General features: G+C 32.0%; 1 protein-coding gene across 1 annotated transcript in view; it reads right to left on the reverse strand.

Annotated features, from left to right (window-relative positions):
* PCDH15 (protocadherin related 15) overlaps positions 1-15491 on the reverse strand; it is a 979523-nt gene that overhangs the window by 561592 nt on the left and 402440 nt on the right. Inside the window, exons 4-5 of the mRNA XM_030809305.1 lie at positions 12476-12636; positions 4712-4867 (exon numbers count right to left, since the gene is read on the reverse strand). Coding sequence (XP_030665165.1) covers positions 4712-4867; positions 12476-12636 — 317 coding nt within the window. The remainder of the gene's footprint in view (positions 1-4711; positions 4868-12475; positions 12637-15491) is intronic.

Raw genomic sequence — 15491 nt, forward strand, 5'->3', positions numbered from 1 at the left:
CATTGTATTTATTGATTTTAAGCTCAATTGTTTGATGATTAGAAAATACATTCTGTATAATTTTTGCCACGTGGGACATGTTGATACATCCATGAAAACCCAGCATTTGGTAAATTATTTTATATGTTCCATCTATGTGCCTGAGAATAATAAATTTCATAGTTGTTGGATACATCATTTTAAAACACATCAGGTCAATTTCACTGATTTCAATGGTCAAATCTTATGTTTCCTTTCTTTTTTTTCTTTATTTTGACAGTTACTGAGAGAACTTTTGCATTAGTTTTCTATTGCTGCCAGAAAAATTATCATAAATTTTGTGGCTTAAATTAATATAATTTACTCTCACACAGTTTGGTCAGTCACAAGTCAGAGATAGCTCTCAACAAGCTAAAATCAAAATGTCTGTAGTATTATATTTCTGTAGACTCTGAAAATGAATTCACTTCCAAGCTCATTCAGATTATTGGCTGTATTTATTTATTTTTATGCTGGTAGCTGTCGATTGGGATTCCTTCTAGAGTATTCTTGCATTTTCAGGCTATATTATAGCTCCATTCATGTTCAAAACCGGCAATAGTGGCTAAGTCCTTCTCAGTCTTAGATTGTCTTTGATCTCCCCTTATGCCTCATCTTATCCAGTTCCTCTTCTCTTGCCTCTCTCTGACTCTAGCCAGAGAAAATTCTTTCCTTTTAAGGGCTCACACTGAGATTGGGCCTACCAGAGGAATCCAGGATAATCTCCCTATTAACTTCCATAACCTTAATCGTATCTGCAAAGTTATTTTTTGCCAGGTAAGTGTGTAGATATCTTTGGGAGCCATTAATTTAAATTACATGACCTTCCAAGCATCAATTTTCTCATTTCTAAAACAGGGATATTCCTTCCTTGTAAAGCTACTGTGAGGACTAAATAAGGTAATGTGCATAAAAAGAGCTTACCACAGTGCTCATAATATAGAAATAGCTCCATAAACAATACATTTTAATTTATTTTAATATACTATAGGTAACCCATGCTTTAGAGGTTTTTATATTTCCTTACTGTCTGCCTCAGGATGATAAAAATAAATTAATATTGACTGAAAAATTTTCTCTCATTGAAAAGATCATTAAAACCCAAGACACATATAAGCTCTATATTAACTTGAGATAAATTCTTCACATGCCCAAGGAAACATTATGTCTGCCTTGACTTGCTCTTGTTTACTCACATCAAAATAAATTCTGGGGGGTTAGATGCACCTCAAAAACCTGACATCACTCTCAAGAAAGATGTCTCCAAAAATTGGGTAAGAATGACCAGCAACTGTGTAATTTTTTCGTGAAACTAGGCAAACTATTTACTTAATGGTACAATTGTTTAAAGCTAATTGAGTCTTCACTTAAAGAGAGAAAAATACTTCAATGTCTTATGCCTTGCTCGTGAGAAAGACATTTGAAACCTTGTTATAACCTGTGTTCAACATTTAGATAGAGGAATTAATAATGTTTTGGTGAATTCTTGACAAACTAATTGAAGAACATGTTTACAAAGAGCATAAGAGGGTAGCATTTAATGCATTTATAAAAGTGCTGACTGTGATTATGATATAATACCATAAATGTAAATCATATTTATTTGTAAAATAAGGTACATGAAAGTAGTTATAATTTAGAATACTAGAATGTTTATTGATAAGTAGTGAAGGGATGGTTGACCTAAGGACTCGAGTTTTATTCCCAACTTCGTGGTCAATTTTGTAACCATCAATTTATACTACTGCTCCAGTTCTCAGTTTTCTCATAGTGAATAAAAAGAGTGGCTAATCAGGACTTTAATTCTGGAAGCTTCTTTTATAAATCTGTGATAATGGCTTTGTTATACCTGTCTTGTATTTTAATGAAGTGTGAAATGTTTTGACATTAACAATCTATTAAACTGTGAATGATTTTTTTTGTAAAAACATTTAGATCTTTCTTAATTGCATAAACTTCATGTCTTATACTAAAAGGAAAAATAGTATGAAAAATACCTTGCAATCTTGCACAGAATAAAACTCATTTCATTTAATTTTATTATAAACAGCATTGTAGATGGGCGAGATAGGGATATCTATTTATACACATACACATATATAGTATGTGTGTATCTAATTTTAATGTATCTTCCTAATACATAATTCGTAATAGATAATTCATGTCACCTAAACCAATAGATAATTCATAATTTATAATTCGTTGGGCTAAACTAAGTACTAATACTAGGAAGGACTATTCAAATGAAAAATGAGAATGATAGCTAAATTTCTATTTTTTCTTTTGATGCTATTTCAAGCTTTAAATGCACTGTTTTTTTTTTTTCAAAGTGTAAATATAGAGAGTATGGGCAAAATCAAAGGTGAAAAATATGATCATCAAGTACACACATTTGATATTATCAAACCATAGAAGATATGACCATAGTGTCAATGGGATAGGATGACCTCAGTTATCTAAAAGGAAATGCATTGTGAGAAACTTACCAGTTCAACCATATATTGACAGCTTTGCACAGTAATCTAGCTTCTCAAAATAATGTTTAAGATCAAATCTTTACCTTTTCTATAATTTTATCACTCTGATGTTTAGGAGTTTAGGGTTTGAAGAAATTGAATATCAATACATGTAAATAGTGATTATTTCATAAAAATAAATCAAGTAAAAAAGACGAACAAAATTTTGAGACTTGCGTGGTAGGGAGGATCTTATTCTAGGCAAAATGAACAGTGTGAGCAAAGGCTAAGAAATGGAGATCTTTATGAGTTGTGAGGAAGTTAATCTGAACAAGATAAGGCATTATGAGGGAGAATTTGAGAATGTTCAGAATACATTGACAAATGGTCAGATTATGGAAAAGCTTGAAGGTCTGCCAAAAGAAGTGACCTTTTGACACCCGACAGTAATGAGAAATTGCAAAATTTTTGAAAAGTAGAGTTGCATGATTAAAATGATATTTGAGAAGGTTACTGTTTAACAAGGCACTGAAAAGATTAGAGAGGGAAGTGGAAATACTCAAATCACATAGGATGCTTTGAACTTCAAATTGAACATTATAAATTTCTGTAAGAAAGATGAACTATGAACAGGGATCCAGGGGCAGTTAGGGACATGGATGAGGCTGGAAACCATCATTCTGAGCAAACTAACAAGAACAGAAAACCAAACACTGCATGTTCTCACTCATAAGTGGGAGTTGAACAATGAGAACACATGGACACAGGGAGGAAAACATCACACACCGGGGCCTGTTGTGGGGTGAGGGGATAGCAGAGGGATAGCATTAGGAGAAATACCTAATGTACATGACAGGTTGATGGGTGAAGAAAACCACCATGGCACGTGTATACCTATGTAACAAACCTGCACATTCTGCACATGTACCCCAGAACTAACAAATACACACACACACGTATATAGAGATTCCGTAAGTAGATTTGTTGCCCAAGATAATTCACCTATCACTTTATACCAAAAATAAACTTAGCACTCAACCGAACAAAGCAAATATAACTCAAAGGGTGTATTTCAAAATAAGATCATTTATATACAATTAAAACTAGTTACTTGGAAATTAATTAGTATCTGTCATTACAGTAGAAACTCGTTAAACAAAAGCGACTCAAAGAGGTGAAGCATTTATCGACTAGTAATTCATCTTGTTAAATTTAAATAGGAGTTTGTATTTTATTTTTAAGTTATATAATCTAGAAAGTCTCAGATTACAAGAAACATAATTTCTTCAAACTTTCATGAACACAAGAATGTTGAAATAACTAAAAAATATTTTTAGTAATTTCAAAAAGAATGTAGAAGTTAAAGGCCCAAATGATCTGTTTAATTCACAAATTACACTTAGTCTCCTATAAAGCAGGCATGTAAATTTTTAAGATTAAAAAATATCTTGAAATGAAAAGATGGTCTGCTAAAATATGTACTATCACATTAATGTCATTCATTTTTTCATGTGTCTAACATACACATAATAGGTCACATTAGAGGGATTCTAGAAATATTTTGTAGCTTAATTAACTAAAGATAATTAATACAGTAACCACGGTTTTAAAAAAAACATAGAAGTGGTTCTTCACTTGTGCATTTTAGCCAAAAGAGAAAATAAAACAAAGCAAAACAACAAACAAGCATGTCCTAAAAAAGTTATAATACTACTTTTTAAATATAATTTTTCTAATTTGATCAGCATTTTTGTATAAGAATTCAGTTGTGATTTATATTTATTTTTTAGATATTTCAGAACTTGATTTTAAAATACAGAAAATAACTTTACATTTATAGAATCACAGACATTTTCTTCCAGTATTTAATTAGTATGACCACCTCAGAAATACAATGTATTTGTATTAGATAAATGCCTTAGGATAACAATAATAACTCGTGTTATGCCTAAGTAAGCATGTAGATGGATGTAGGCAATAAATTTTCAAAGATGATGAAAAATAAAATATCTATTAGTAGAAATACATTAAATTATTTTTCCCATAGTTAAATGAATTCCTAAAATAACATCGGAAGTCACATATTTCTTCTGAGTACTATTTGTTTAATGTTTTCTTGGTATTTCTAAACAGTTAAGCTCATAATTTTAAAGGAATCATTTATAAACATTTATTGTATATAGTTAGATACATACATCAACAGAAAGGACAGAGAGAGAGAGTAAATAGAAACTGACCTCATTCACTGTGGCATAGTAGCTTTCATGCTTGAAAGTGGGTGAGTTGTCATTCCTGTCTCTCACCACTATTCGCACTTCATGGTAGATAATAGTGCCCACTTTTTTGTTGATGCACTGGACCTGCACCACAATGGAGTGTATGTTCATCGGTGGCTGCAATGTAGACATTGCATCTTTTAAAATACTAATTAAAAACAAAGCTTCTCAATCACTGTCAAAGCACTTGTTCATTCAGTACATTTTTCTATTCTTATTTTTAAATTATAATAATCTAGAAGAAAATGATCATTTTAAGGACAAGAGAAGACAATAATAATTAATTTATTGTTTAATTTTGTATCTCAGTGTGTGCACTTCAGGTAGCATTATGCCCACAGTTAGCGGACGGCTGATGAATGCAACCACAAAATTAATGCTTAGAATTGATGGGATGAAATGAAGTTTGCCCCCCAAAGATTAAAGAAGCAATAATATAAACTTTTAATTTGAAAAAAGTGTTAATAAATTCCTGGAGAGGAGAGATTGTTTAACTTTTATGTCTATTTATATTTTTGCTGGAACATTATATGTTCATTGCTGATCAAATTTAAAATACTGATTATCAAAAGAGAAAATCCAAAATCCCACCAACTAAACTGATTCTACACATTTAAATGCTTATTTTGCTAATCTTTTTCTCTCTCTAAATATGTACATATTATAGACACACAGGCACACAGTGAATATCAGCCCATGTTTATCAATATAGATTTACTATAGCATTTTTTGTATAACACTATGAAGTTATGTTATGTGACAGCAATATTACACTTATTTCTTTGTGATTTTTAAACACCTTTTGAGCTTATACAATTTTATCTCTAAATACGTCATTTTTGCAGTGTCCTATCCTGATCCCTCCATCTTAAAATCCTTGTCTCCAACCTGACATCTCCTTTCAAATTTCTTCCAATTTATTTTTCTTTATTGCATTTGTCCCTGAAAATTTGGCTTATTATATATTTTATGTACTTGTTTTGGTTTGTCTGCCTTCGCTAGACTGGAAGCTCAATAAAACCTGTGCGTTATTTTAGTCACGATGGTATCCCTCTTTCCAGTAACCAGCCCTGTGCCTAAGACAGATGACCTGGAGTCAAACTGCATGGCTTCCAGTTCCATAACCTACTAACTGTATGATCCAGGAAAAAGTAGAAAGTATCTCTACGCTTTGTTTATTCATCTATAAAATTAACGCTAAGAGTTACACCAGTGAGAATTGTAAATACTGCGTGTGATTAGACTATACTAGGCATATGTTAAACACCTAATGGATTAAATACATATCCTATTTTATTTATCAAAAAAATAAATATCCAAAAGAGTGAAAAAACAAAATCTATAATGCATGCCACATTTGTAAATGAGAAAAATGCTACAGAAACTATATCTAAACTGAAAGAAATCATTATTTAGTTTCAAGGTATTTTTATGGCCAACAATGAAAAAGAAAGTTGACTTGAATTTGTAGCTGTCTGAGTGATGCTACCTAGAAAGAGTAAATTGAGGCATCATTGACATATGAAAAGAGGCCTCTAGTGAAATGACACATATGTTTTCATATCTACTCTACTTCACCTTTAATCACTGATAAAAATGAAGGCATTAAAATCATGTGTATAAAATCTGTGAATGTTACAAATCTTGGAAGGATGTATAAATACATTTAATGACAAAAGACATGGTTCCAAGTCATCTTAATAAGCCATAATAATGGGTTACAAAACGGTAAACTTTTACAATAATAAATTTTATCTTCCAATTTGTAATAGAAAAAAATAAATCACCCAAATGTAATAGATGGCTACAAACATTAATGTAAAAATGTAATTGTGAAATTTTCATAGCTAAAAGCTGATTTTACATGCCAGCACTGTAAATGGGCTACTGGAACACTAATGCATACTGTACATTAATTAATAATATCATGTATTAATAATATATAGGTAGATTATAACAGGTGCCATTTTACAGGTGCGTAGAAGAGAAATTTGAACACTTTTGAGAATGTATAAAATTGGAGGATTTTAAATTTAACAACATCTGATTTGTCAAATATCTAAATGGTTGTTACGGAAACATCCATTAGTTGACTTATTGTAGTTTTAGAGAGCAGAAATAAGAAAAATAGTTGAAAAACATTTCAAAGCATGTTTTTGCCATAAGTAGAGGGCTTCTCTTAATCCAAATTTGCACCAAATAATTATGTGCCTGTAACAAAATATCTCATGCAACTCATATGCACCTACTATGTACCCATAAAAGTTTTAAAAAACAACAAAGAGAGCAGACATTCTTATCAGTAGAAGAGTATAGTTTATGTTACAAATAAATTTATACCTTCTCATTTCCAATATCTTTTCCTTGCCATTATGAGCTAAGATATTTGTAATGCTTCAATTTCTTTTTTTCACATTTGTCTTTGTATAAGATAAAGAAAAATAAGGAGGAAAAAGTGACATGGAATAGAACAGACTATTCTATAAAACAAGACCCATCACTGAAATATGCCAGTTTGAGGATAAAAGACCATTGAAAAAGACTAGCTCTTAGAAGTTTCCTGGAAAGAATTTGAAGTAGATGACCTCCATTTTTACTACCAGCTTTCAAGTGTTTAATAGACTTTTTAAGGGAGGTCCAGCATATTTTAATTGTAAATTAAAAACAAAATAAATATGTGTGCTGTTTGCCCTTGGCACACCTCTTGGAAGACAATGAGGTGAATTATGCACTTTTAAAGTTATTTATTTTCCAATTATTGCAAGAGAGACTTATAAAAACATTCTATCTCAACTTCTAATTCTTCATGGAGTGGTACCACTGGGACCAAAAGGTCACAATCTTACCAAATAGAGGATCAAATGCACTGTGTACTGAGGCCTCACTTAGTCCTGCTAAGTTCCCATAAATTAGATCTAACCAGGTCACCTGGAACTGTTATCACTCTCAACTTTAACTCCCTCTGCAACTGTTAGTGGCATGGCTAGAACTTAGAGGGCAATAAATTATAACCATAATGGATCACACCGATGGCAAAAATTCCCTGTGGCTAATATATAACACACAATGTAATTTTGTATTGGCATAGATTCGATTGTGCTGTATAAGAAGGTCATAAATTAAAGTACAGTTCTACTAAGTCCATTAGTGGGAGTTTAGGGACTCCAAGATGCTTCAGAATGCGTTAGGGAAATTTTGCTTTATCTTTCATAACTGGTGGCAAAAATAAGTCATGGTAATTTGACCTTTTCTAATTTTCTTTAATTGCTTTATTCATCAAAGAAAGAAGAAAAAAAAGCTAGGTAGAAATTGTGTTCATGTAATTATTTAAAACTATTACCATTCGTATATACCTAAACGTGCAAGCTATTATTTCAATTTAAAAATGAGTGCTGAACACAATACTCTGAATGTATACTTGCACATTTGCATATTAGTGTACCTGTGTATAGGTTATGATATGTGTATCAGGAATGATGTATATCAACAATTAAAGGATATTATCATTAAAAAGTGGGTTTGAGAGTGTGAAGAGAAAAAACATTTCCCACAAAAGTGTAAAAATTTTGTAATTCTAAAAAAGAAAAAAATATTAAATAGAAATGTTTGTTATGAATTTCTCAATCATTTAGAATTCAACATGACAATTAAAGTTTTTATAGGGAATTTGTTGATATTAGCAGTGTAGATTATAGCACAAATCTTCAATCCAATATATTTTTTTTCTAGAAACCAAATGATTTGGAAGTCAATGATTTGGGGGGCAGGGAAGGAATTTTTGGCAAATCTGTAGGAATTGATTTTATTTTTCATAAAGCATAGGCAAAGTTTGTCTAATTCTCAGGAGTGAATTCTTTTTGTCATGATATTTCTGTCTATGGACTTACTACCTTTATAACATAATCATTCCTATTTCACAAGTAATGTGAAAGTGAAAGGAAATAAGACATTGTGCATTTTAGAAATGACTTTTAAATAAAAAAGCAAACTTAAAGGAAATGGCTGGCCAGAGTTGTCAGTGTCCTTCACAAATTAAATTTTCACAATGAATAGTAGCATATTTACCGAAGATATTACCTAAAGAGAAAATATCAATTTGAAAATATAATTACGCATATGTGACATGTAGATAGATCTGTAGAGTTTTCACAGTGAATTATTAAGGACATTCAGTCTATTTAATGGTATTTGTTATATGAAAAGTTTAATGTGGGTTAGGATTAATATGACATAGTCCTTGGACACTAATAGCAACTTTTATAAAACTGATATGAGGTGATCATAAATAAAGTCAGTCAAAAATACTATTAAATAATACGGATTTTAGAACAAGGAATTGCATACCAGTGTTATTAGAAAATAATTTATACAGAAGCAGCATTTAAGATATGTCTTAGCAGTACATAAAATTCAACTGATAGCACTGGATAACAGTGATTTCAAAGTTTATGTTCAAAAGAACATCAGGGAAGGTATGGTAAGAAAAAATTGGATTATGGTCATGGGACAATAATTACATTAGTTTTCTTAGATTGTAGTTTGTACATTTCTAAGTAAAAAGAAAATTATATAGACAGGGTGCATCTTGAATCTAGGAAAACTCAAGAGCCAGATAGAAAACAGTTTGCAATGAAAAGATGTCTGCAGACATACTCTCTGCTTCAGCACTCTGAATGTAGAATAGGTTGAATCAAGACAGGTGGTAGAGAACAATTAGTTTATATGAGTGACGACTAAGAGGTCTTATACTAAAGTTATGTTGATGGATGGAGATGCAAGATACAATGTGGAGATAAAACTACTAAACTTAGCAGTTAAATGGACACTGGCCTGGACAGAGGAGTCAAGCTCTTTTTGCAGCTACCAAGTTAGAGTCTGAAAGAAAAGAAGCTATTTGATGTTGTTATGAACATAATTTCTCTCGTTTCAAAAGCGTTTAAAATTTTGCCCAGGATTTTGAGATAAGTATTATAGGACTGTACCAGAGTCATACTTTTCTTTCTGTTATTATTTTAATTATTGATATTGTCATGATCATTATTATCACATGCCCAGGATGGAGTGCAGTGGTGTGACCTTGGTTCACTGCAACCTCCACTTCCTGGGATCAAGTGATTCTTCTGCCTCAGCCTCTACAGTAGTTGGGATTACAAGGTACCCGCCACAATGCCTGGCTAATTTTTGGATTTTTAGTAGAGATGGGTTTTCACCATGTTGGCCAGGCTGGTCTTGAACTCCTGACCTCAAGTGATCCACTGGACTTGGCCTCCCAAAGTGCTGGGATTACAGGCATGAGCCATCACACCCAGCCCATATTTTTTATTTTGATTCATTATACTCATAAAAGAACAACCAAAAAACTTTGGGCAACATTCAAAAGAATTACATTTCAGGTAAATGCCCTATATTTTAAAAGAAACTACAAATATTTTGGTATTTATCATAATAATATAGTTATTTAATAATAATGTATATTTTGTCTATGTTTAGCTTTTGGGAAAAAACATTTTAAATAAAATTTAAAACAATGTAAATAAATGTATAGATTTACATATATGTATATCATAGTATTAATATATATTTCATTAATACTGGAGAGCATATTTACAAATGCAATCTATATAAAAAGTGTGCACTCACTTTTTTTTCAAATGAATTCTCTACTATATCTTTGTAGAAAATATTGTTAAATAGGATCATAGAGAAGCATACAGAAGAAAAATATATCTTATTTTATATCAATGTAAATAATGTTAAAACAATAAAGTAAAAACATACAATACCTCTCTAAGTAAACTAAGATTATTTCAAATATTTACATTATATTATTATTTTATTTCAGACATTACAATTATTTAGCAATATTGGTATGGAAGCATATAGGTACACTATATCGGGAGGACCATTTAGTAAAATGCATAAAACTCCTTATCCCAGTAATATAATGATGGTAAGTGAACTTACCTCTATAAAACAATTAAACAATTGGAGAAAGATGCATGTACAAAAATTTTCACTGCAGCACTTTTGTAATTATTAAAAACTGCAAACAAACTTGACATCCAAAATAGGAGATTCATTTTTAAAAAATCTCTTATTTATTCATGCAATAACCAATTATGCAGCTAATAAAAATAATTGTATAAATATATATATTTGTTTGCATTATAATTTTACATGTATTATAAATTTCACGTAAAAAGTAGGCTGAAAGCAAAATGAACAGTATAATCCAATTTAAATTAATAAGTATTATAATATACATACCAACACACATAAATGCTTGAAATAAAATGTGGCAGAATAAATATTAAATGTTATTTTCCCTAACTGATAAAATTATCTTCATATATATGCTTCTTATTTTCTGATATGTTTACCATAAGCACGTATTATTTTACAATTAAATGAGACTGTAATTTCCAGTGGTGATTAGATTTGGACTAAAAGCCCAGATTTACCTCACTATTTGTCTAGCAGTAATGGTCTATACGTCACATAAAACAGATGGGCACTAGGTTAAGGATATTCAGAATAAAAGCCCTTATGCTTTGATGAATGAACCCCTAAAAGCACTGTGGCAGCAGGAAAACATAATTCACAAGAATTCAAAGAATTCATAGGTAATAAAGCACATAGTAAACTGTACTAAAATAAGAGGCAAATTGAGATTTATTGAAGACTCCAAATTTTAGACATGAAATAGTATAAAGTATCAACCACTGCATAAGCTATTGTAAAGTGGATCATAAACCCTTAGCAATGATGTGAAATGATTCAGGTTCACTGAGCTGAGTATCTGACATTTGGATTTCATAAGCTGGGAACTTGTGGGTAAGCATGTTTAGAGTTACTCTCTGAGTTTTCCCAGGCCCCAGTACAATTACTGGTTATAATCCACTACCCTCTGCCCCTCTGCACTCAAGAGAGACTGAGATGCAAACAAGTGACTACAAAGTTACTTTAGAGAGCTACTTATAACTATTGTTTTTTAAAAAATTTTTCCAGAAATGAAACATCCAACTACTTTGGTAATTTAGCATTTTTTTTTTTTTTGAGGTAGTGTCCCGCTCTGCTGCCCAGGCTGGACTCAAACTCCAGGGCTCGCGCAGCTCTCCCCGCTGGGCCTCCCAAAGTGCTGGGATTACAGGTATGAGCTACTGCTGTGCCAAGCCCAATATAGATATTCTTAATAAAAAAAATTATGCTATCTGAGAACTACTTGACTGGCATATTACCATGAAACTTTTGCTCCCTTTTTTTCTTTTTTTGCAGCTATGTAAGACATTTCCACAGTTTTGCCCTTCAACTAATGCTTACTAGTTGTAAAAGCAGGATCCTGTGAGTGCACCCACCAAACTATGTCTTCAAGCCAGCAGCTGAGTGACACACTTACATGTTGCCATCGTTGGACGGAAATGAGTTATAGCCATGCTTGTCCTACTTTGCCAAGGTACCAACTCTTTTGTCTGAGCACCCTATTTTCTTCTTGTTCAGAAATTGACAAGCTTCCAGGATATTAAAGGAGAAGTATAATGGTTCTCTAAGACACAGATGTTCCCTCCCTTTCTCATTCTTCTTTCAATGAGTTAAAGAAACTGTTGTTGATATACTCAGGAAATACATTCAAATTATATAAATAATTCAATATCATATAAACACACACATAGACATTTAAATTATAATAAACTTATATTACAGGAGCAAAGAAAAAAAATCACTAACATCTCTATCCAGAACTCTCCCGGTGCTGTTCAGGAAAAGCATTTGCTTAACAGGATCCATCAACACCCAGTAATCCACATTATCCTTTAAAGAAAGTTCTATGGTGGGGTCTGGTCCTCCAGCAGTCCCTTTGATCAGCATGTTGTCCACCAGAATTGTACCTGCAAACCAAAGAAAGTTATTTGAAAACATATTCTACTCATATGAATTCTTTAGCAAAGATCATGCTCTTAAACCGTGGCTGGCTCACAATCAGTTTTACAGCTGAAAATACTCAACTGTATATCTAGCATAAGACAGAAAATATTCTTTACCAAAAGGTCAAAATATCTGCATTATATTATTTATAACTAATATTTTTGGTGGAAGGCAGAGATTCAGACACGGTGAGTTCCATCATCCATTTTGTGTTTCCCTCTAACAACATAAATCTGTTTCCCCCCATCTATCACTTCTCACAGGAGTTATCACTGAATTTTATCCTGAACAAAAGGAAATGCCTGTAATAGTAGAGTCTGATGTCTCAATTAATTCTGTAAGACCTCTGATGCGACAAAAAGATATTGTGAAACTAAGAAAGGAAGAGGAAAGTAGAGATTTTTAAAAAGTAGCTGAGTCTCCCATGGTGAGAACTGCTTCTTTTTATCTTAGAGCAAATACATAAAACATAAATCTTGACATGAATGACAAAACTAGTGTGCAGAGATGGAATAGAAGCCATTCTTCTTTAAGACACGCCTGGGTTACTCCACTAGAACAACCCACTATGCCAGTGTAACATTTCAGTGCTTGCTTTCTTATTATTTTTTTTCAGCAAGCTGAATTGTAGACAGTTTTTGAACAAAACTTGAAAAGATTATGTCTCTAACCCTTTCTACTCTGTTAAAGATCCCATGCATTTTACATGTCGAATGCAAACAGCACTGATGCAACTCAAATACCATTTTTCCCTCACGCAGCAATGATCTCTTTGCCAAATAATAATGTACCATGGCTTAGAGCAATCATTTTCAACTGATCCATTTTATTAAACTTACAGATATAGAAGAGATGTGGCTATGCAAGTAAAATGTAGCCTCCAAAAAACACTAGAATAAATGGCAACTATCGAGAGAACCCATTGCCTTAGGACAGCACTCAAGAATATATAGAGAATCCATAAATATGAATCTGGCTTGAAAAATATAATGAAAAATGTATCTGTTGCATTTTCTTAAGGCAAGAAATTGGCCTAAATGTTATACCATTGCATAATTACAAGAAAAGTGGAAGGCTCTTTAAAATATTTTCTCAGTAATTTAATAAGAACTATAATTATCTATAATATTTCTTTATCATACTATTACTACCGGTCTTTATCTGTCTAAGAAATGCTGGGAAGAACCATGAATCTTTTGTAACAAGCCAGAATAATGTTTAAACACAAATGTTGTCTCACATACACATACTTTTGTAAATGGCACCATTTTTTTGCACTTTTTCACATACTAGGATATAATTACATGAATATTGAGTGGAATGAGTATTTTTATTTTTGACTGAAATGGCAAATACACAATCTACATACAATACACTCCAAAGTATAGATCAGATATTGATGGCATTTTACTGCCTATAAATATGTTCAAGAATGTATATATATTCAAGGCCCCAGTACATACTAATTTAAAAATACTTCACACAACTCATCATGAAAAGATATTTGATCTATATTTCAATATACAATTGAGAAACTGAAAGGGAATTTATTTTATGATCAAGAAAACTTATGTACAATAGGCAGGTCAACTAACATTAACATTAATACCTTGACTCAATAGTGTTTAAGAGTAGCAACTGCAAATCTTCTGATTGTGTGTATATATATATATATATATATATATGCTCCAAGCTCCAAGCAGATACACTAAGGGGAGGAGCCATTGAACTCTCTTTACAAGGCAAACAGTTTATAACCAGATAAAGTTTTAATAGTAACTAATATTAAAGTAGTGAAACAAAAACACTGTATCTGGATTTATATTTTATTTAATGATTCTAGTTTTCACAGAAAAGATCCATAGTTTTCTTGCTCTCAGCTCACTCCTGAATTCAACGATTGAAACTCAACAAAAAATCTTTCTACTGCTGGTGTGTTGAAAAAGAAAGAGTTTTGTTTGCTTGCCTGCTTTCCCCTTTAGAATTGTCCATTTGTATTGCCAAAAAGAAAAAAAAAAGCCTCTCAAATTTTCATATACCATCTTGCTTTAAGCCAAATGTTTAGGGGAGAGAGAGAAGAGAGCAAAACTTAGGCAGACATGATACAAGGAGCAGTATACATATTTTTTTAAAAATTAACCTAAGTGTTCACTCTGAATTGCCTGAACAACTGTGCCCATACCCCTCTCCTTAGAAGAATATGTGACACCCAAGCTACAGTTAGCATTAAGCCAGAAACTCCTGTCTCTCCCTATCCCGGCAGTGGTGACTGTATCTTTCCACACATCCTAAGTTTTCAAGACCTGAAAAACTAGTGTTCTAGACAATATTGACAAGCAGCTAAACACCAGAATACTCTGGATATATTGGGATAATATGCTCTCTTTCCTCCTCCGTTACTTTGCAAACTTCCCTTTTTGCCAATAAACCTTTCGCTTAACATGTTTCATTTGATGTTTAAATGTATTCTCTTCCTTGACTTCATTTTAAATATTACAGATAAGTTAAAAATAAAAAGATGAGCGGCACGACACAACACTAAATAAGAAAACTGGATGGCTCTATTAATATCAGCTAGAACAAGCAATGTTTAATAGTGGTAAAGAGACATATTTAATTATAATAAAGGGATCAACAGGTGTAACCCTGAGTAGGCCTGTCTTGCAGAATAGGTAATACCCAAGATGGGATTCACCTTACATGACATTTTCCTTTCATCATAATAAAAATGGTGGCAGTCCAGAAAATGGAATTAAATTTAGTTTGATACTCATATAATAGAAGTTAAGAGAGCTGGCCCTGGAATGGATAGGCTTAG

The sequence above is a fragment of the Nomascus leucogenys genome, chromosome 3 (assembly GCF_006542625.1).
Source record: "Nomascus leucogenys isolate Asia chromosome 3, Asia_NLE_v1, whole genome shotgun sequence".
NCBI classification, from domain to species: domain Eukaryota; kingdom Metazoa; phylum Chordata; class Mammalia; order Primates; family Hylobatidae; genus Nomascus; species Nomascus leucogenys.